This window comes from Dreissena polymorpha, chromosome 3, assembly GCF_020536995.1.
Source record: "Dreissena polymorpha isolate Duluth1 chromosome 3, UMN_Dpol_1.0, whole genome shotgun sequence".
In the NCBI taxonomy this organism is placed as follows: domain Eukaryota; kingdom Metazoa; phylum Mollusca; class Bivalvia; order Myida; family Dreissenidae; genus Dreissena; species Dreissena polymorpha.
Window position 1 is genome coordinate 19,626,614 of NC_068357.1, and position 22,511 is coordinate 19,649,124.

The window sequence follows — 22,511 nt, forward strand, 5'->3', positions numbered from 1 at the left end:
TGTCAAGGTTATTGAAATGCACATGTCAAGGTTATTGAAGTGCCCATGTCAAGGTAACTGACATGCCCATGTCAAGGTTATTGAAATGCAGATGCAAATGTTTTTGAAATGCACGTGTCAAGGTTATTGAAATGCACATGTCAATGTTATTGAAATGAATATGTCAAGGTAATGAAATTCACATGTCAAGGTTATTGAAGTGCATATGTCAAGGTTATTGAAATGCAGATGTCAAGGTTATTGAAATGCAAATGTCAAGGTTAATGAAATGCCCATGTCAATGTTATTGAAGTGCACATGTCAAGGTCATTGAAGTGCACATGTCAAGATTATTGAAATGCAGGTGTCAAGGTTATTTAAATGTGCACGTCAAGGTTATTGAAATTCCCATGTCAAGGTTATTGAAATGCACATGTCCAGGCTATTGAAATGCACATGTCCAGGCTATTGAAATGCACATGTCAATGTTATTGAAGTGCAGAATTCAAGGTTATTGAGGTGCATATGTCAAGGTCATCGAAATGCACATGTCAAGGTGATTGAAATGCATGTGTCAAGGTTATTGAAGTGCAGATGTCAAGGTTATTGAAATGCACATGTCAAGGTTATTGAATTTGAAATGCACATATCAAAGTTATATAAGTGCAGACATCAAGGTTATTGAAATGCACATGTCCAGGCTATTGAAATGCAGATGTCAATGTTATTGAAGTGCTGATGTCAAGGTTATTGAAATGCACATGTCAAGGTTATTGAAATGCACATCTCAAGGTTATTGAAATTCACATGTCAAGGTTGAAGGTAAAAAGAGCTCATCACACAAGGCCTCTAGTATTTTCAACATGTTCCAATTCAAAGTTAACCTTTCTCGCTCAGAAGCAAAGTGAAAACAGATAATTATATGCAACCAGCATAAAACCATAACAGCCTGCGAATAACATGCGGGCTTTATAGGGTTTGTTCTGTACGCTGCTCAGAAGTATGTAAGAGTTAGAAATTAAGAATTAAATACTTTCTTCCAATTAAAAAACGTCTTCAAATTAAAAAAAAAATTCTGAGCGAACAGAAACAGGCCAAAATGCGCATCTGAGTGGTAAAGGGATTGTTCATTGGTACATGTTAACCACAAGCCATTTGCATCAAGTATCAAAAGCAACTAAATGAAGAAATTCTGGTAAAATAAATTGCAGTAAGATCATCACCTTTTTGTACTGACTGAACCTTATGCAATGGTTTTCACAGATGTTTGCTAAAAACTGGAGTAATTTTGTTAGGACTTACCCTGAAATATATATTTTTTAAACTCATTTATTTGCAGGTATAAACAAAGCTAACACATTCAAAATCCTTTCAAAATCATATACTGTATCAACCATTATTGTTAATGCAGTGTTTTTTTTCACCTATAAGGGAATGGTGGCGGGGCCCGTCCAAAGGGGAAAAACGTGTCGTTTTTTAGGAAAAGGGGAAAATTAAGAAGTCATTCTTTAATATGTAATGATATTTATTATATGAATACACATTTATGTATGAATGTAATATTCACAGCTGAATATCTCTTTTTTTTCTTAAATATATATCAATGATTTGTTCAACATTAGTTTCAGTCAGTTCAGCCGTCATGCACAGTATCAGTTTTCCAAGCCAATTAGAGTCTAATTGGGATTTTAGATTAAATGGCAAATTTGAGCATTTTTTATCAATAAAATGGGCCAAATTGGAATGTTTTTATCAACAAATATTGACACAATATAGATACATGAGGCCTTTTCTTGGCCATTTTGGAAAAAAATTAATTCATGAAGTCCACTGATTTGGGAAAACCTAATTTAATATAACTCTTTATTATAATAAAAAAATCAAATTAATTATAGTTATATACCTTTTTAGATGTTGATAAAATGAATTTGAGATATGTCTATCACGAGGCAGTTGTTTCTATAAAAACAAAATATATATATATTATTTTATTTTTTAATTTTGGGGGGGATTTTTTTTTTTTAATGGGGGAAAATATATACTATTTTTGGAGGGGAATGGGGCCGAATATCGGCCCCGAAATTGTCATAAAAAAAAACACTGTAATGGAACCCAATGTTTTGTACCCACAATGTTTTCAACCTGAAATATTGTTAACCCAATATTGATAACAAGGCTTTAACTATAATTTCATTGAAAAGTTTGTACTTACTTTGTTCATAAAAGATTAAGTAAAAAACATATCATATATACATATAAGCCGTGCTCTGGAGAAACAAGGCTTAATGCATGTGTGGAAAGTGTCGTCCCTGGTTAGCCAGTGCAGACTGCAAAGGCTATTCTGGGACAACACTTTACGCTTATAATTTAAGCCCCATTTTCCCAATGTGTAGTTCATATTAATGTTTTTTGGACATGACCATCAAACAAAGATTAAAATCTTACAAAATGGTCTAAGACATTAGATATATAATACTGTTTCAGCTTGCAAACACTATAAACCTTACATGTGTAGACTATAAGCTTACATTACACCCTTGAATTGTTAGTTATACCTGTACTTGATTGTGTATATGCATTTAAAATAACAAAGAAAGACATTGCAATCAAGGATAATTTTACTTGATTAAAGTTATCCAGATTCTATAATTTTATTGTTGCTAAGCGCGCAACACCTAACGCAACACCTAATAATCCTTTTTATCCTATATATTTCTTTAGTATTGGGGGCTACCGCCCCCAAACCCCAGCTTTGTCGATGATGGTAAACAACTACATACCGGTAAAGTTCAATCTTATTCTAGCCTACCTTTTAAGAGATATCTTGTTAATTTAAAACGAAAATTGAATATTGTTGCAAGAGGGAACAAATGTTCCATGCATTTAATTTCAGAAAAATAATTATTATTTCATTAATATCGTAATATGAAGGCGATATTACTGATAAAGCAGAGAAACAATAGCATTTAAACTTAGTATATGATGAAAGGTGCTCCCTAGACATTGTAAACATGATGCAGGAACATAATTTGACAGGTCGCGAAATTATGCAAAATTTACCTGAATAACATTTAAGCCACACTGGATCCACTACCATTGTTTTTAATACAACTCAGAAAGACAATAAGGATTGAAAACTTACTTATTGCCATTAGGAATTGCATTTGTAATGTGTAAATCCTCCGAGATTTCGAATTAGTTTTGCTTTCGGCGCTCATCATGCTCATTGTAGCTTGAAAAAGTGTAATTTATGTACGCTCAAATATTGAACCTTACTGCTGTGGTTACACTGCACTATTGTTTTTGTCGAAAAAAGGAGCTGAATATATTAGGGGCTGAGTGCTTTAAGTATATTTTTTAAAGATTTAATCTTTTGCACCAAAACTAAGCATTCAACTTCAAAATGGAGTCCAAAATTGTCGAAATTTTAGATTCTCATGTAAGGCCGAGTTTTTCCTGGTTTCTGATTGGCTGAATCTCTTATTAGCCAACCTTTTCCGTATTGGCCGCCTTTTTCTCGTATAAGGCGAGTTTCGAGCTTTATTGGCGAGGCTCAACTTGTATTGGGCGAACAAAATTAACACATTCTCGTCTAATATTATAAAGTTAATTAATCATACAGGATACAACAGTGCTGCTTTAAAGACTGAAGACTTCCTCATGGTACAGTATATGACGTCTCTCCAGTCAGTTAAGCTTATTAAGCCATTGCGGAAGAGAACTCAATCCATCATAATTAATGAAGTCAACAACTGACAGATGGTGACAGAATAGACATCATGTGTATACATGTTAGTGACATGATACAGATCAATCAGTATGTTATATGTGACTGGATACGAGTTCTTAATTGATTGCAGTAAAAATGATTGTACATTAATAACCTAAATACATTTGTATTCCTAGGATTGTCTTATGATAGAAAACATGGCTAAAAACAAAAGTTGACATCTGGGCCTATAGACAATACTATGTTAGTGTTCAACAAAGATAGGATTTTTTATTTAGTCTTTAAAAAAATATTATGTTCAAAGCAACAAATTATCTGTATTCAAACATTACCTGGTATTCTATTTGGTCTATCATTTTCTGAATAAAAATTGGTTTTCACTAAGAAAACAAACAAATGCAAATAATTGGCTGACTTTGCCATAAAAAACCCACATACATCAAATAACATAATCAAATATTGAACAAAATGATTTAATTATAAGCACATGATAATATTATCCATGCAATGCTACAATAAATCTAAGTTTACTCCTTTGAGGTCTTTTTCGAAAATGAATGCCATTAATTAATAAATAAAATTGATCAAGAGAAAGCTATATACATGGCTTTGGTTTCATTAAAGAAGAAATTAATAAATTGATAATGATAAATCTGCTTGTTTCACTGTACCACATTGTACAGCCTTCTGATAAAGATTATGGTTAACCATTAAATTGTAATTACAAAATTTCACAGTGAGTTTTAATTGTTTTGCTGTGTTCATTAACTCTTTCAGTGCTGGAACCGAATTTTGAAGGCCTTTGCAAACAGTTTGGATCCAGATGAGACGCCACAGAATGTGGCATCTCATCAGGATCCAAACTGTTTGCTATTCTGATAGTATTCTTTGAAAAAAATCAAAGAAAATGCTAATTATAGAAATTCAGCAGACAACATGTTAGCAGACGACAAATTTCCCAGCATGCAAAGGGTTAACTATGATATCTGATTGGAGAATGTAAGGCTTTCTAAACATGATTACCATGCAATAACTAGCGCACAGTATACTGCATTTATCTATACTTTACACACACTAAGTTTTAAATTTAATCACGCAATGGATGTCATATGTCATATTACATCTAGAAACTTCTCATGTAGAGAAGTTATAAGGTAGAAACATGCAGTGTGATTGGTAAATTCGTTTTTTTTAGCCCAATGGGGAAAATTAACACATACAAGTCAAATTGGGAAATATAAGCATATGAAGCCCAGCAATATGAAAGATTTGAATGAGGAAATAATAAAATTTAGAAATTTACTCAATTAATTCTTCAGATTGGGAACTTTTAGTATTTTTTGTTGCCTTATACTTAATTGCACATATCCATTTACATTATTTCCGTTCACAGGAATTTTTCAAATGAAATTGTAATACTAAAGTTGGTATAAAGAACATAGTATAACAAGACTATTGCCAAGCAATATATGTGCCCTACCGGCTCCACCATTGTCAGAAATTCCACCATGGTCAGATTTGTTTTTATTTGTTGCCATAGCAACCAGAATTTTTGGCGTAGGAACAAAATGAAATGACGTGCATAATATCCATATTGCCATCTATCCATATTTAAAGTTTCATGAAAAAATATGAAGAACTTTTAAAGTTATCGCAGGATCCAGAAAAACACCATTTTCAGCAGTATTTCTAGGCTATTTGTTGCTATAGCAACCAGAATTTTTGACGTAGGAACAAAATGAAATGACGTGCATAATGTCCATATTGCCATTTATCCATGTTTCACGTTTCATGAAAAAATATGAAGAGCTTTTAAAGTTATCGCAGGATCCAGAAAAGTGTGGCAGACAGACTCACAGATAGACAGACAGACAGACAGACACACAGAGCGCAAACCATAAGTCCCCTCTGGTAAAACCGGTAGGGGACAACAAAAAACATACACAGTAAGTTGATATTCTTCTTGAACAATACCTGATCATAATGTGATAGCAATGAAGATTAGGATTTTCTAGTCAAATTTTGAAAGTAAAAATAAAAACCTTTCCATCAACATCAATTGAAAATTATAACAGAAAAGGCCTGATTGATTGAACATCACTCATTCTATCTTTGATTGAACATCACTCATTCTATGTTTAAACGGACAATTCTGTTGGAAAAAAGTCAATTTTTGAACTTCAATATATAGTATATTTAATAACACCATAATTCTAACACTCATTTGGTAGATATTTTCCCAACGTTTCATCAGCTACATTTCAATATTTTTCAAGATACGTTAGTTTAAATGAATAAACCTATATATCTGCTTTTTCATAAATCTATGTTGACCCCAACAACAATGATTTGATATATTTTTTTAAAGGCATGATAAGAACCAATAAAAGTGGTATGTTTTATTTAATAAAGTCATATAGAAGTTAAGGAAAACAACTTAAGTTAGAACAGCTTGCCTTTTAGAGAAATACAAAACAAAAAAGTTCAGACTACTGGAATCAAACTATAAGTAAATTACGAGTATAATACTGCAGATAAAGGTATTGATACCAATATAAAAACTATGTACAGCAACATTATTATTACTGTCTAATCAAACATCGCCATAATCTGGGCTGAAATAACAATCAAATATTGAACTACACTGCAACGCCGATATATCGCGGTTGGTGGGATCCAAAGATCACGAGCGCCATATATCCGGCGCACGAAATAACTCGAGAAATTTCTAACTTAACTGCATTGCAGTTAATCTGTTAAATTTCCCCAATGTTTTCATTTAATATACGGCGCTGCTACATATTTGTATAGTAATAATTGCAAACTAATTCTACAATAAACATTTTCAGAACTACATATGTATCTGTATTTATCATAAAAAACAAAATGTAGAAATCTAAATTATATTTTTTATTTTCATTTACGATTGCTCGCGAATCAGCTAAAAAGAAGATTTCTTGCCGTCAATTGTGCATAGATTCAAATTTACTCTTGTAAATAGTCCAAATGAAGGAACTGAAACAGCGTAACGGTAACGATACAGCGTGTTAAACTTATATTTTATTAAGAGGAAATGTCAATGCCACATAATTCGCAAGATACCACGGTACTTGTTGAAATTTACAACGAAACTTTTAATGGAAATTAATTATCTCGATGTTGTACCCGCTACGAAATTTTTATTTACAAATAAATACACATTTAACGATTTATATACCAGTAAACTGCCATTATTACCTTTGCAATGACACTAATTGGTTATTTCTTAAGTGTTAAAAACAACCCCAGCCGTTTGTTAACAATACTGTCACTTATCGACTGGTTTTCACGCTTCACTGCGTGCCATAGTAAGCCGCGAAATTTAGGGTGTTAATACTAGATAGAACTGGTTTTTTGCTTAAGTTAGCAAATTCTCAGATTCAAACATGTCATTTAGTAATTATGCTCGTCAGATTTTTGGGAGCCATAGCCAAAGCGCGATATATTGGACAGCGCGATATACCGGTCCGCGATATATCGGCGTTGCAGTGTAGTCACACATGTTTCAACTGTTTTAGAACAATATACGACTTTTAAAGGGTAAAACAGCTAGTATACAAAATAATAAACTCCATGTGACAATGGTTCTTCAGATCAATTATATCTGTCCTGTACATTACCATACAGGTATATTTGCAATAGCATAAGCTTTGGTCATTGTCATACCAACATGTTATCAAAATCATTTGAAACAAGGATATCAGTAAAACTGATGGATGCTCCCCAATAATGCTGTCAATATATGGGTTAATTGTGTGGAAAAAAAGTGTGACCTTGAGGAAATCTATTATTAGCCTCAGTGACCTTGACCCCAGTGACCTCAAACCTCATCAGAAGGTAGAGGTCGATGCAAGTTACCTACATGCCAAATATAAGAGTTCGGTTGAATATTGAAGGCGCTATGAGAAACTGTAACCAAAGTGTAACCTTGAGAAAATCTATTAATAGCCTTGGTGACCTTGACCCCAGTGATGTCAAACCTCATCAAAAGGTAACGTCCATGCAAGGTACCTACATGCCAAATATGTAAGTGATCGGTAAATATTGAAGGCGCTATGAGAAACTGTAACAAAAATGTGATGGAAAAATCTATTATTAGCCTTGGTGACCTAGACCCCAGTGATGTCAAACCTCATCAAAAGGTAGAGGTCCATGCAAGGTACCTACATGCCAAATATGTAAGATTCGGTAAAATATTGAAGGCGCTATAAGAAACTGTAACAAAAATGTGACGGAAAAAATGTAATTTTAGCCTTGGTGAACTTGACCCCAGTGACCTCAAACCTCATTAAAAGGTAGAGGTCCATGCAAGGTACCTACATGCCAAATATGTAAGAGATCCATAAAATATTAAAGGTGCTATGAGAAACTGTAACAAAAGTGTGATGTACAGAAGTACGGAAGTACAAACTGGCAACTATATGCTCCCCATATATATATATATATATATATATATATATATATATATATATATATATGGCGAGCATAATAATCACTAACATAAACTACATGTGTAATAACACTTTAGGGAAAAGTGTGTGTGACTATTCAGAACCTTTTCAAAATAAATACCAGTACTTGTAAATGTACCAAAGCATATTCAACATCATGGCGCAATATAATTAAACAAATATTCAGCTCAATAATGACATAGTTACAAAAAAGATATTGATCCTTTCACTAGTCACATATGTTAAAACCTACTGAAACAATGCCAAAAACGTTCATAGCAGAATGGATGCAATATGAAACTGCGCCTTAGATTGGAAAGGTAATTTGGCAGTTAAAATGTCTGTTAAGCTTGTCACTTCATTCTCATTTGACTGCATACTCATACTAGGCTGTGGTAATACTTCATTTCCTCTATTGCCTATCACTTCCTTTCTGCTGTTGTTTCATCTTTCTAAAGCTTTGTTGGCATTTTCTATTCCTCTCTCTAACTTTCAATTGCTTATCTTCATCCATCTGTGCCATCGGTGTGAAATAAATCTTCCTACGGTTATGCTCTTGCCTTTACCACTCTTCCTCTCCTAATTGCTGTTTCTTGCGTTCTCTATATTCTCGCATACGCTGCGCTTTTGATTTCGCCATCCTGAAACAAACATAAGTATTTTTCATGCAGCAAATGGGTTTTACTAAACATAAACCCAAGTCAGAAAATGGTAAAATTGGAAATAATGGACAGGACGAATTAAAAGTAGTGGATGGGACAATGGGATGATCACTTATAATGCTAATATTGTCATATATGTTCATGATTTTACAACATGTTTAAACAGACATAATATAGAACTGCTGCTAAAACGGCACTGTACTGTGTTAATATGCTTTATTTATGTTTCCTTTCAGCAAAATTTATGTGTAGTAAAATTATTCCATGCCTCAACTCAATTGTATTTGAAATGAATCGTATGCATAATTACCCTCCCATCTAAATATTATTTCAACATGACTAAAATGACATTCAATATCATATGTTTATGTAAAAACCATCGCTGAAGTGCCATTTATACAAAAACACACAATCTGTGTCTTATAAATAAGGGTATTTTATTAGATAATTGACGGGACACATCGAGTAATTGACGGGACAGTTTTGTTTATCTATTTACACGTGTTATGTGCCTGAGGCAGTAGAACAAACTATCCAAAATGGTGTATACACATGCTCAACACAAAATAAAAATACAATGGTAATTATTTCAAAATATATGTTGTAGTAATCGGCGTTCAAGCACTTACCTATATTTATGAAAGTTGAAGTGAACTGTAAAGATCTTGAAATTCTACCGCCATTCAAACGTTTGTCAACATCCGGTTTTATTTATCCCCACGCACATAAATTAACCTAATTTTACAACTACCGGCAATAAATGAGCACTATATCAAGGTACACGGGTGCCCTTCGTCTCGTCTATTATGTCCCGCTCATTACTTACCTTTTGTTTAAAATGCAAAATTGACCAGTTTTCTCCCAAAATGAATAAATAAAGAAATGCGTACATTATGAATATACTTGTTAGCAATATAAATTTGATTGAGCATATCCGATAGATGCATATTACTTATTGTAGGATGCCTTAGACTGACGGACTCGTCCATTATTTTTTTGTAAACTACAACAAAAAAATAAAATTAACATACTGGTGCGTGAATTCTTATCGTTTTGCACAGTTTTTGGTACTATTACAACATAACTACATACTTAAGCAATAAATCTGCACACTTAGCACTCGATACTTGCTACCGTTTAGAGATGATTCAGTGCATCATCACATGACTCGTCCATTACTTCACATTTGGCGACACATTCAATCAGCTCGATATTTTTTCAAAACAATGTGTTTTATTAAAATTTACGATTTTATTGTTTGTAAAGCATCTCAAACTTGCTTAAGAAGTATATTTAAGATATATTTCTAAATAAACCTGGTAGGATTGTGTACAAAAGTGAGTGTTTATTTCATCGGCGACAAAGGGTTTTTGATGAACCCGCTCCTAACAGAACATCGTGAACACATATTTCTGCAATGTTGATGATGTTTTCTTTGGTTTTAAAAGCGTCAGGATATGTTCCTTTATTGGAAAATCAATGGTATACTATATTACATGGTATTTGGAATGGCGTGCGGTCATTCAAGGGCTGGAGACACCGATTATCCGTTAAAAAATAGAATGAGTGACATAGTTACTGTCTGATTAATAAAACTGATATCAAGCAAGGTGCTTGTGGTAAAACACAGCACAATAACAAAAAAAAGCACTCTTTTCAGGGCTCACGCTGGACTCAAATTTTAGGGAGAAGTGACTTCTCCCTGGACACTGATTTAGGGAGAAGTGAGGAGACTCTAGGGAGAGGTGGAGAGACTCGGACACAAGGGTTTGCATGTAGGGCGTTACAACACACATATGTGTATCACATTATTGAAGTATGCCACTGTAGTACACATAATTTTATTTCTTTTGTGTATCTTAATTTTTCCAGCAGTTCTAATTAACCAAGTAATAATAGACACGACAGATAAATAACTAAAATTTTACTAGCTCTATATTCAATCCATTTTGATGTAAATATCATATTATACAGACTAAAGTATTTCAAAGATAATATGTTTATGAAGCAGTAGATAACATAAGCTTAATAAAACTGTCAGACCAGATAAATATTTATGTTTGAAATATGACATTTAGCATATGCTTTCTTAATAATTATTTGTTATGTTTTATAATCTTTCCAATTGCAATTTCATGTGATAACAATTCGAAATATGATAAACCACACCGTCTGCATCACCCCATCTGTATTCTTCATTCTATTTCTTCTTTAAAGAACTTAGAAATTAAATTATAATCGACGAAAAATAATGTATCCGAAAACGACAGTCCAAAAAATTGTACGCGTTACGCACATCAAACAAATTGTGCATATCGTTTGACAGCAAAAAAAATGAAAATCGGAAACCTAACAAATACTTTATTAATATACAATTTATTTGACATATTGCTTTACAATAGCATAGTTTGTGGGTAAAAAACAACTAAATTATCACCTACTAATTTCAAACAATAATCAGCAGAAAGTTGTAACATCATTGACATAGATCTAATTATTTAATCATCATCCTTTTGTTAATTCAGATCTATAGTCGGTAGAAATGTAAAGTGATCAACTTAGAAATAATTTTTTTATTGTTAGGCTCCTTTTTATTTGTTTATCTTCAAATACGACGTTTGCCATCGGCCGCTATACATGTAGTGTTGGCAGACGACAATATCAACTGTGTATTTCCATAAATGACCCAATATTATGTGTGAGGGAACTCAATGTTGATTGGGCAGCTACCATCTGACTTGAATGCTGACTTGACCAATATCGATCGCCGATTAGATAATTTCGGAGGTTGGGAGAATCGGGGCGGGGTTTACCTCAAATTACCTGTCGCTCAATTGCAACACGCTCCGGGCTGCGACAGTGTGTATTGGACAATTGAGTCAGACCTTGACATCAAGAAAACCGGATGTAAACAAATTCCGATTAGAGACAGTCTGGAAGTCGCTTTTAATCTACAATTTCTTAAATTTTAGGCGACGTTTGGCGTAAGAAAGCGACTTAGTCGCTCACGTCGCCCCCTAGCGCGAGCCCTGCTTTTATTTTGGGACTTTTTTTCGATGGCTTATAGTAATTTTAGAAGTATTCTTCTATAAGGCAAGTGCCATAGCTCTATAAACAAGGATATACATTGCTGGAATATGATTTAGAATATTTGAGTCACGTTCTGAGAAATCTGGGCATAATGCATGTGAGTAAAGTGTCGTCCCAGATTAGCCTGTGCAGTCCGCACAGGCTAATCAGGGATTACACTTTCGGTCTAAACTGGATTTATGCAAAAAAGAGACTTTATGTAAACAAACAAGATGTGTTTGTGAAACACAATGTCCCCCTATATGATGTTTGACATTGTAGGATGACCTTGACCTTTTGAAGGATGACCTTGACCTTTCACCACTCAAAATGTGCAGCTCCATGAGATACACATGCATGCCAAATATCAAGTTGCTATCTTCAATATTGCAAAAGTATTCATAAAATAAGCGATTTGGGCCACATATATTTGACCTCTGACCTTGAAGGATGACCTTGACCTTGACCTTTCACCACTCAAAATGAGCAGCTCCATGAGATGCACATGCATGCCAAATATCAAGTTGCTATCTTCAATATTGCAAAAGTATTCATAAAATGAGCGATTTTGGCCACATATAATTGACCTCTGACCTTGAAGGATGACCTTGACCTTTCACCACTCAAAATGTGCAGTTCCATGAGATACACATGCATGCCAAATATCAAGTTGCTATCTTCAATATTGCAAAAGTATTCATAAAATGAGCGATTTTGGCCACATATATTTGACCTCTGACCTTGAAGGATGACCTTGACCTTGACCTTTCACCACTCAAAATGTGCAGCTTCATGCGATACACATGCATGCCAAATATGAAGTTGCTATCTTCAATATAGCAAAAGTTATTGCAAAATGTTAAAGTTGGCGCAAACAGAAGACAGACAGACCAACAGACAGACAGGGCAAAAACAATATGTCCCCCACTACTATAGTGGGGGACATAAAAATATCATAAAAGCGGAAAGTGTCGTCCTTGATTAGCCTGTGCAGTCCGCAAGGGCTAATCAAGGACGACACTTTCCGCTTTTATGAAGGGATGACACTTTACTCACATTCATTTAACCCCCTTTTCACAGAACACGGCCCATTTGTAGAACCAAATGTCTTTAATACTTTATAATTTCAGTTGACTTATTACTTTAACACTTTGGTCACATTGTGCTGAAATTATAAAATCTTTCATATGTAAAGCTATTTACACCAAAAAGTCTAATAATCAAGTCCAAATTGCATATCAATACTGTATTTTATTTTCAAAAATAAAATTATCTTCAAAAAGTATGTTATACATGGTTGGTAGACATATACCTGTTTGTTTTATAAACACTCTTGAAAATATTAATCAGTATAAAATTTAAAATTGTCCCAGGGGACTCATGAAGCGGAAGCAGTAAAATTTATTAAATGAACATGTGGCTCTTCATCTATCTAATAGGACTTAAATGTTGTAAATTTCTAGTTGATGTACGCTATTTTATATCAATTACTGAAGTTGTTTATTAAAAAATAATAACCGCATTCTTTTTTATTTCCTAATCATCTCATCAATGTAACATTGCTGCTGAATAAATGTTGACTTGAAACAAGGGAATGGACTTTTTTATACATGTATATGTTCAGGGGAAAATGCCTTCAATATGCCCTTTATTATTTCTCATTATTTTGATGTTTATCTGATTCACGCATTTCATAACCTCAAGTAATAAAACAAATGTATTTGATGGTCCACATAGAGATTTTATGACTCATTTATAGCAAAATAACCCCTCTATCCTGTTATAAAATATTAAAAAGAAATTAATCTTGAGTAGTGCAGTTACATGTAGGTCAAATAGCTTGAATGTTGTAACACATTTGTGGCCATCTACAAGTCATAAAATGTAATTCACTACAAACATCAAAGAACTGTGGAAGAAAAAAGGTCATAATCTGATCTGAAGACCACAACAGAACACCACCTGTTTAACCCATTTATGCCTAGTGGACTCTCCCATCCTTCTAAATTGGATAAATTGATTTCCAAAATTAGGGATGTCTAGTATATTAATTTCTATATTTTGGTTTATTTCTAACGAAAAATTCCTTTAAGCAAAGTGCAGACCCTGATGAGACGCCGCCTCATGAGGCGTCTCATCTGGGTCTACGCTGTTTGCCAAGGCCTTTTTTCTAGACGCTAGGCATAAATGGGTTAAACCCGGGCTCTTCAGGTTCCAAAGCAGAGACACAACTGCATGGCTTAAAAAGCAAGGCAGTACAAGTGCTCCTTATATGTCACCATACTACGCACGCACCCTTTTATTTAAAAAAATTCTTCTGCAAATAAACTATGCATGACATCTGTGTGAGGTTGAACAGACAAATAACTATACGAGCTGTCCGGTAATCTTGCGCAGTTAAGGGTCAATTGGTTAAAAACGTGTTCTTTTATAAATGGACAGCATAATATCGAAATTTATTATGAAAATAATATTAGTTCATGTGCGTATTAACACAAAAATATCTGATTAATTCAGTGAAGAATTGTCCGATTTGATTTCAAAACAAACATGACTCAACTCATTATCAAACTGTCACAGTGTCCGGTAATCTTGCGCACTTGATTTAATGACCTCATTTAGGCAAAATTGTAGACATACGGTGTCCAATAAGGGACAATAAACATTCCAGATATTATTTAAAAAATCAGTTTGTAAAACCATTCAAACTTAATGTGGATTTCTAGTGCAGTTTTTTTCACTACAAATCAAGAAATAATATAGTTACTAGTAATAGAGTACAATAATAAAAAAATAAAAATATAAATATACAAGGGACAAAATTGTCACAAAACCAGGTTTTCATTGTGAAAAAAAAATCTGATAAAGGGAGAAAACTCAAACTGAACTTTTGAAATGAACAAACAAAATAAACCCCCTTTGTAAGTTCGTTTTTTTTTTTAATCTATTTTTAGTCATGGCGACCTTGACATTGGAGATATTGACGTGATTCTTTCGTGCGACACAACGTCCCATGATGGTGAACAAATGTGCCAAATGATTTTAAAATCTCACAATGAATGACATAGTTATGGCCAGGACAAGCTCATTTATGGCCATTTTTGACCTTTGAACTCAAAGTGTGACCTTGACCTTGGAGATATCGACGTAATTATTTCGCGCGACACACCGTCCAATGATGGTGAACAAATGTGCCAAATGATTTTAAAATCTGACAATGAACGACATAGTTATGGCCCGGACAAGCTTGTTCCGCCCGCCCGCCAGCCCGCCCGCCAGCCCGCCAGCCAGCCAGCCCGCCCGCATTCGCCAATCTAATAACCAGTTTTTTCCTTCGGAAAACCTGGTTAAAAATGATTGATTTCTAGCGTGAAAAAAAATGTTTATGCATAACAGGTTTCATTTGATCCCAATCATGCTTCCATAGTTTACAGAAAATATCAAAACTAGGCCATGGCGCATGTGGAGATCATACCAAATGTGGTTTGACAGATTGGCGGGAAATGATGACAATGTCATCTGATGCAATAGATTTTCAATGGCCAAAATTACCATAACTAATTGGATATTATCCAATGGTATGCTAAATTACACGTTGGATTTATGAATTCTTAATTTTTAGTATGAAAACGCTCAGAACTGCATGGAATTTGTGATTCATTTCGAATTTATCGTAAGTAGGTCGGTGCTTACGATACGTGTACAATGTATAGGGATGACGCAACCGGTGTTAAAATGTAATAATCAAATTTTATTTTGCATGGAATACGTACCTTTTCAATCCGTTAATTCTTAAAAATGTGAAATTCCATCTTTCATCACAAAAGAAACCCATATGTCGTCTGCGATATTCGTGACTGTGGAGTGCGTAAGATTACCGGACGCGCAAGATTACCGGATTTAACTGTATCATTGACCCCTGAGGCATCAGGCCAGATATGATCCCAGAGACATGATTTGAAAAAACAAGCAGAAAACCACCATCTGCTCAGGTGAGCTACTAACTAACTCTATTTATGATGCTCATCAGTTAATCTGAATAAAGTGAGGAGGATTTAAACCTCAATAACGGTTGTGAAGATTTACAACATAATTATGACATCAACAATTATTGTCTATCTGTGATTCTATGTAACATGCTCCGTGCTAATCTTCCTATAGACAAAGAGCACAAATTTTTCAGGGGTTTTCTAGGCAATTTTTGGAAAAGAATTTGAAATATTTTTTTAACCCAAAAATATTAACACAGCATAATTTTGATTTGCATTTACAAAATTGTTTTAACATTTATGAAACTTGAACAACAAAGCATATAAAGTCTATACTTTCCAATCAGACTTCTATGTGTTTAAAACGAAATAAATACCACAAAGATATGTTCATGATCACAAGCATCATTTTAAAACAAACAAAAAATCTGCAATTAGGATTGGGTATGTTTACTTAAGGATCGTGTCAAATTTACAAATTGGGATCGTGTCCTTTAACTTCTGACTCAGGTCCATTCATTATGGGATCAGGTCTGTTTTCAGCCTTTTTTAAGAAAAAGAAAACCCTGTTGTTGAGCAACTTCTACTAAACTACGCAAACAGCAGTCCTGACACCTCGCACAATGCAGTAAAAATATAGGTCTCATTTGAATTACGCAATTATTCATCAAATCATCTTAGAATCAATATAAATGTTCACATTATCATTTTTATAACCCAAAATAACTCTTTGTATCATCTAGATGTGTAACTTTTTTTATCTATTGCTCTAATTGTTAAATGTCCATGCATCATGAACTTGTTGTTGTTTATTGTCCATTGAACAATGCTCAAATTATTTCTTAATTAAATCACATTTATGATTATTAACACAATCAGCAAGATAACAATTCAACGAAATACCTACAGTAAAATCATACCAACACATCATCACTTTAAAGCCAGAACAGCCAATTGACTGTTTTAGCACATCTGTAGATTCCACCATAAGGCTTTCATGGTTCATCTATAACTCGCAATCTGTTCAGGTTTTATGCTTTTTGCTTCTCATCGGAGTCTTGGAGTTGGAAATAAAGGCTTAAAAACTTGATTCTAGTATAAAGGTTTTTAATTTCAAACTGATTTTCTATGGGACTACAAACACGTTAAAATGCATATCTAAACAGTTAAGGTTTAACCAAAAGCAAGCAAGTACAGAACATTATCATTATTTTGTTATTATTTACACGAAACATAACAAGGCTAACCTGTGGAATGATCACCACGATCTTTGCCGCAGCGCCAAATGTTCCTTATTCCGTAGGCATAAATCTCTGGAAGACCTTTGATTTCGTCAGCAAACGGGTTGTCTGGTGGAATGCTGTACTCCCGCTGTCGAACTGTGTCAGCACGGTCCACGTCAATGCGAACAACTTTTCCGAGCAACGAGAACCTGAATATTGAAAAATGCAGCCTGACCAGGCGTTTGAACTTGCATGTTAGACCTACTTATGAATATGTCTGAAAAAACAAGAACTTTCACTGATGTTCCTGAAAATTCAAAGCACAAGAATTGTTAAACTGTTTTATGGCCAAAGTTGACCTTTGACCTCAAAATGTGACCTTGACCTTAGTGTTAGGGACACTGTTGTAACAAATGACTAGTTGTCTTAAGATGGTTTACATTTGTACCAATTTATTTTAAAATTATTTGATATTTGTCTAAATTACTCCATAATAATTAATTTATATTGATTAAACAATTAAAAGGAAACTTTGAATAACCTTATTTTCTTAGCATTTCTTTTAACTGCTTTCTTGCTAATGGATTTGCTAATGGTATTATCAACATCTGGCAAATTGTCATGAAAATCATGATTCGTGCCAATCATGTGATTACAGAATTTGCAAATAAGTTAGAACATTTATCAGATCACTTAAAATATACTATGTACAAAATGTAACAGATGTTTATGGTTGTGTATATAATAAAGAAGCCTTCCAAATAAATCTAGAACTATAGATTTTAGCAACTGAAAGGGTCCCTTTATTCTCTTATCAGTTAAAACCTCTATAATTATGTCTGTTGACATGAGCAGGATATATTCAAATTTGTTACTTCTTTAAAAGTACCTGTAAAAGGCACTCTCCCAATCTGACAAAATTAATAATTCCTGATAACGTCCAAAAAAATCCTGATAACGTCCTAAAAATTCCTGATACCGTCCTAAAAATTCCCTACAGGAAAAAAGTTGCATCAATTTCAATCCAAAAGCGCATAAATGCAAGTTAACATCATAAAAACAATTACCCCAATTGTGTTTATTTTTTCATTATTTTTTCTCAATTGGCCCTGTACCGTTACTTTCCTAAACGGCAAGAAAAATCACTGGATTTATAACAGGAAATAGAGAACATGACCTACATGTCTTGTCCGGAATTCAGTGGGTCACCCGCTTGCCCACCATCTCCAATAAACAGGTACATGTAGCCATCATCTCCAAACAGAATCTGAAACAGGAAAATATTAGCATGTGCATTACATAATATGAGCTGCATTATGCAAAAACTGGGCTTAATGCAAGTGCTAAAGTGTCATTTCAGAATGGCCTGTGCAGGACTGCTCAGGATAATCTGGGACTTCACTTTCTGCCTATGCTGGATTTTTGCTTAGAAGAGACTTTCTTTTAACAAAATTTTCTAGAAAGTAGAAAGTGTTGTCCCCGATTAACCTGTGCAGACTGCACACTGCATCCCCTGATTTTCTAATTAAATTTCTTATTCTTTATTCGGCCACTTGTCCTTTTAAGCAAAAATGCTTTAAACTAAAGTTAGGCACCATGCCCCTCTAACCCTTTTGGATTAAACACTTCATGTCTACTGCACTTAGTCTCAATAACCTAAACATGGAAGCCAAGTGACATGAAAATCCTTCAGTGGATGTATGAGAAATGGACTCCACACAAAAATCTTTTGGCCTTAAAATATTTACTTGACCTTGAGCTGGCTTATGTGACTTATGCTTTCTGCACAAAGTCTCAATGTCATCATATTTTACCTAAGTTTCCTTAACATTCTTCAAAGGGTATATAAGATAAGCAGAGGACATAAAAACAGTGGCTCAAACCTTTTAATTTAAAGTATAAACTTGACCTTGAACCGTTGTAACTCATGCCTTCTGCAAATCATCTCATTTCAAACAAGTTTCATGACAATCTGTCCATGGATATATGAGATGTGGAGCACACACCGACCGACCGACTGACAGCCTGACTGGGGGACAGAATGAAGGGCATCCCTATAATAGCCCAGCCCTTTATTGCGGGCGAAGATAAAAATTGAATTAAATCAGATATGTCAAGATCTGAAAGGATAAATTATATGAAGTTTCAATGAGCAGATCAATCAAGAACCTGAAAAGCAGAATTTAAATATTGAGCACCTTGAATTATAGTATCGACCAAGGATCTGAAAGGAGACACAATAGGGCGGCGCCACCATAAGTCCTTCATTGCTCATCTGAGTTTACAAACACCAATTTAAGATGTGACTTCATGATTCAGTTTTTTACCCCACTTGACACAGATTCTATCATGGCCTAAATATTGGAACATTATAAATCTGACAACATTTCCAAGAGATGAGTCATTAATGTGGTAAGCTAACAAGGGCACCGCATAACGGGTGCCACGCTCGGCTGCAAAAGCTTGTCACATTATTTTTTTTAGAGGTCACAGTGACCTTGACCTTTGACCTCGTGACCCAACAAGAGATGTGTTTGTCAGAAACACAAGGCCCCCTACTGGGCCGCATTGAAATAAAATTTCTATTTATCATTTGGCAGGTATAAAAAACATCTCCCTTTAAAGGTTTTTACTTCCCTTGTATTTTGTTCAATCCAACTGGGTGTGGGGGAGGGTGGGGGTGGGGAGGGTCTCACAGTCAATTATGACCATGCCAGACATCACTGACAACCAAAGGCCTGTGGTTTAAAAGAGATCATAACCAGAGTTGATCATGTATCTATGGAAATAAGTCCACAGGTATGTAATGAACATCAAAGAAATTATAATTATATCATTAAAAAAAAACTTTGAAAAATCAATCATTTGGGTTATAAATAATCCAAATAATAAATCTGTACAGTAACTGTGAAAAGAATTCAATTCTTGGTAAGGAAATATATAATATGAGATTTATAATTATATAAATTACTTCCCTTGAAAATAATTGTTTGCAACAAATCTCTATTTTTAGTAGCAAATAATTAAAAGCCACTACTGTGACTGTAGATTCACCACTCAAAATGTGCAGCTCCCTTTTTAAAGCTTATTACTTCCCTTAAATATGTATTTTTTACCATAGACCGTAAAGGATGACCTTGACCTTTTACCACAATGTGTTTGTCAGAAACACAATGCGGCCTACTGCGCCGCTTTGATTTATTTAACAAAAATATATACATGAACGTGAGCAGGTCAGATAACTATGTCCATTTAAAGCTTATTACTTCCCTTGACTTTGTTTTTTCGACCCTAGACCTTGAAGGATGATGTTCACCTTGAAATTTTACCACTCAAAATGTGCAGCTCCATGAGATACACATGCATGCCAAATATCAAGGTGCTATCTTCAATATTTAAAAAGTTATGGCCAATGTTAAGGTTTTAGCACAACGCCAACGGCGGACGGCGGACGACAAGCTGGCTATGACAATAGCTCGGGTTTTCTCTGAAAACAGCCTCGCTAAAATGAGCCCCATTCTCAGCTTGATGACGGCTAAAAGGTAAAAAACTTAATTAGTTGCTAGTATAAAACAAGAAACCATCGGAGACGGGTGATGCTCAAAAAGGAAACGTCTTGAGGGGCATGACTTTGGACAAAACAAGCAAATTCATTGAATTGATATGCTTCTGGACACAAAATGTTATATTTGACACTCAAAAAAGTATTTTTTCAAGATACAAAGGGCCATAACTCTGATATTAACAGATGGTGTACAATGCCATTGGGCGTGCATCATCCTGTTATCCATATATATATAAACTCATACCAAGTTTCAATGAAATCCTCCCAAGCACTTCCAAGATAAAGCTACGGACGGACGGAAAGACGGACTGAAGGACGGAAAGACGGACGGACGGACAACGCCAAAACAATATCCCTCCGCCTATGGCAGGGGATAATAATACGATGGATGGTTAAGCAACTTAACAATTTCAAAGGGCCATAACCCTCTAAATAAATCATCTAACCTGAACCCACAAATAACATGTGCATTTCCTCAAGGTCGTTAAGCTTCCCATAAAGCTTCTTTGAATTCCAGTCAGTAGTTGGGGAGAAATAGCCCGGACAAAAATTGCACTGTATGTACAGTTTATAGAAAATTCCAAAGGGCCATAACTCTGTGAAAAATCATCCGACCAGAACCAGCTGATAATATGCACATCTCCTGTTGGTAGTGAAGCTTCCCATAAAGATTTATTAAATTCACGTCATTAGTTTCTGAGAAATAGACCGGACAAGAATTGCACTATATGTACAGTTAATGGAAAATTTCAAAGGGCCATAACTCTGTGAAAAATCATCCGACCAGAACCGGCTGATAACATTAATTGCTGAGAAATAGCCCAGACAAAAATTGTGCGCGGACGGACACACACACGGACAGACGAAGCCGCGACTATATGCTCCCCCAAACATTTTTGGGGGAGCATAAAAAATACATATACCAGTAATAAAGACATTCTGTGAAGCCTACAAAAAGACTTAGACTTACTAAGTGTGAAATATATTCAGCAGAACATTATGAAACATCAAAGCATAAAAAAGTAATGATCCAGAAAAACCTTTACCAATACCGCAAAAATAGTCTCTGTATCAATGATCCAGAAAATGTATGTACCAGGTAACAGTCTCTGTATCAAACATACTCGGACATGATTATATATACAGATTCAACAAATACCCATAAGGAAACTATAAAAGCTTTGGAACAACAGTTTGCCAACCGTTTTCAAAGGAAAACTGACAAAATTAGGTACATGTACCATCAGAAGTTTATATTGTGAGAATAAAACATTTTGAAACGAACCACTCAACTTTACTGGTTCAAATATAATAATTGGTACAATTACCCACACATAATAAGTTCAATCCACTAACATGTAAGAATAAACAATAAACAGAGATCAATGAGGAAGAAAAAAGTCAAGTAAAACAATTAAGCAATTACATTAATAAAACTACATTAATAAACAATCCTCTCAACAGACAGCCTAAGCAGTAAACAATACAGAAAAGATGTATACATGGATATCATGAGAATGCTCATGTTAAAACTGGACTTAATGACCCTGGGCAGGCATTATTTTATCATTTCAATTGATTTGAGTCGCACTCTGGGAAAAAGGGGCTTAAGTCTGCACAAGCTACCTGTAAACAAAAAACTAAATAAAGGCAGTATGTCCTTCCTGATTAGCCTGTGCAGACTGCTTCGGCTTATCTGTGACATCACTTCATGCACATGCATTAAGCCCAGTTTCCCAGAACGAGGATTAGTCAAATCCAAAAGTGTAAGAACAATCAAAATATATAGAAGGAAAAATTCAGA

The 22,511-nt window shown here is 34.5% G+C and overlaps 1 protein-coding gene across 4 annotated transcripts in view; it reads right to left on the reverse strand.

The window, feature by feature from the left end:
* LOC127873199 (HHIP-like protein 1) overlaps nucleotides 1-22,511 on the reverse strand; it is a 40,749-nt gene that overhangs the window by 14,575 nt on the left and 3,663 nt on the right. For all 4 annotated transcript variants that reach the window (XM_052416954.1, XM_052416952.1, XM_052416955.1 and 1 more), the window contains exons 2-3: nucleotides 18,324-18,409; nucleotides 17,167-17,351 (exon numbers count right to left, since the gene is read on the reverse strand). In XM_052416954.1, the coding sequence (XP_052272914.1) occupies nucleotides 17,167-17,351; nucleotides 18,324-18,409 (271 nt within the window). The remainder of the gene's footprint in view (nucleotides 1-17,166; nucleotides 17,352-18,323; nucleotides 18,410-22,511) is intronic.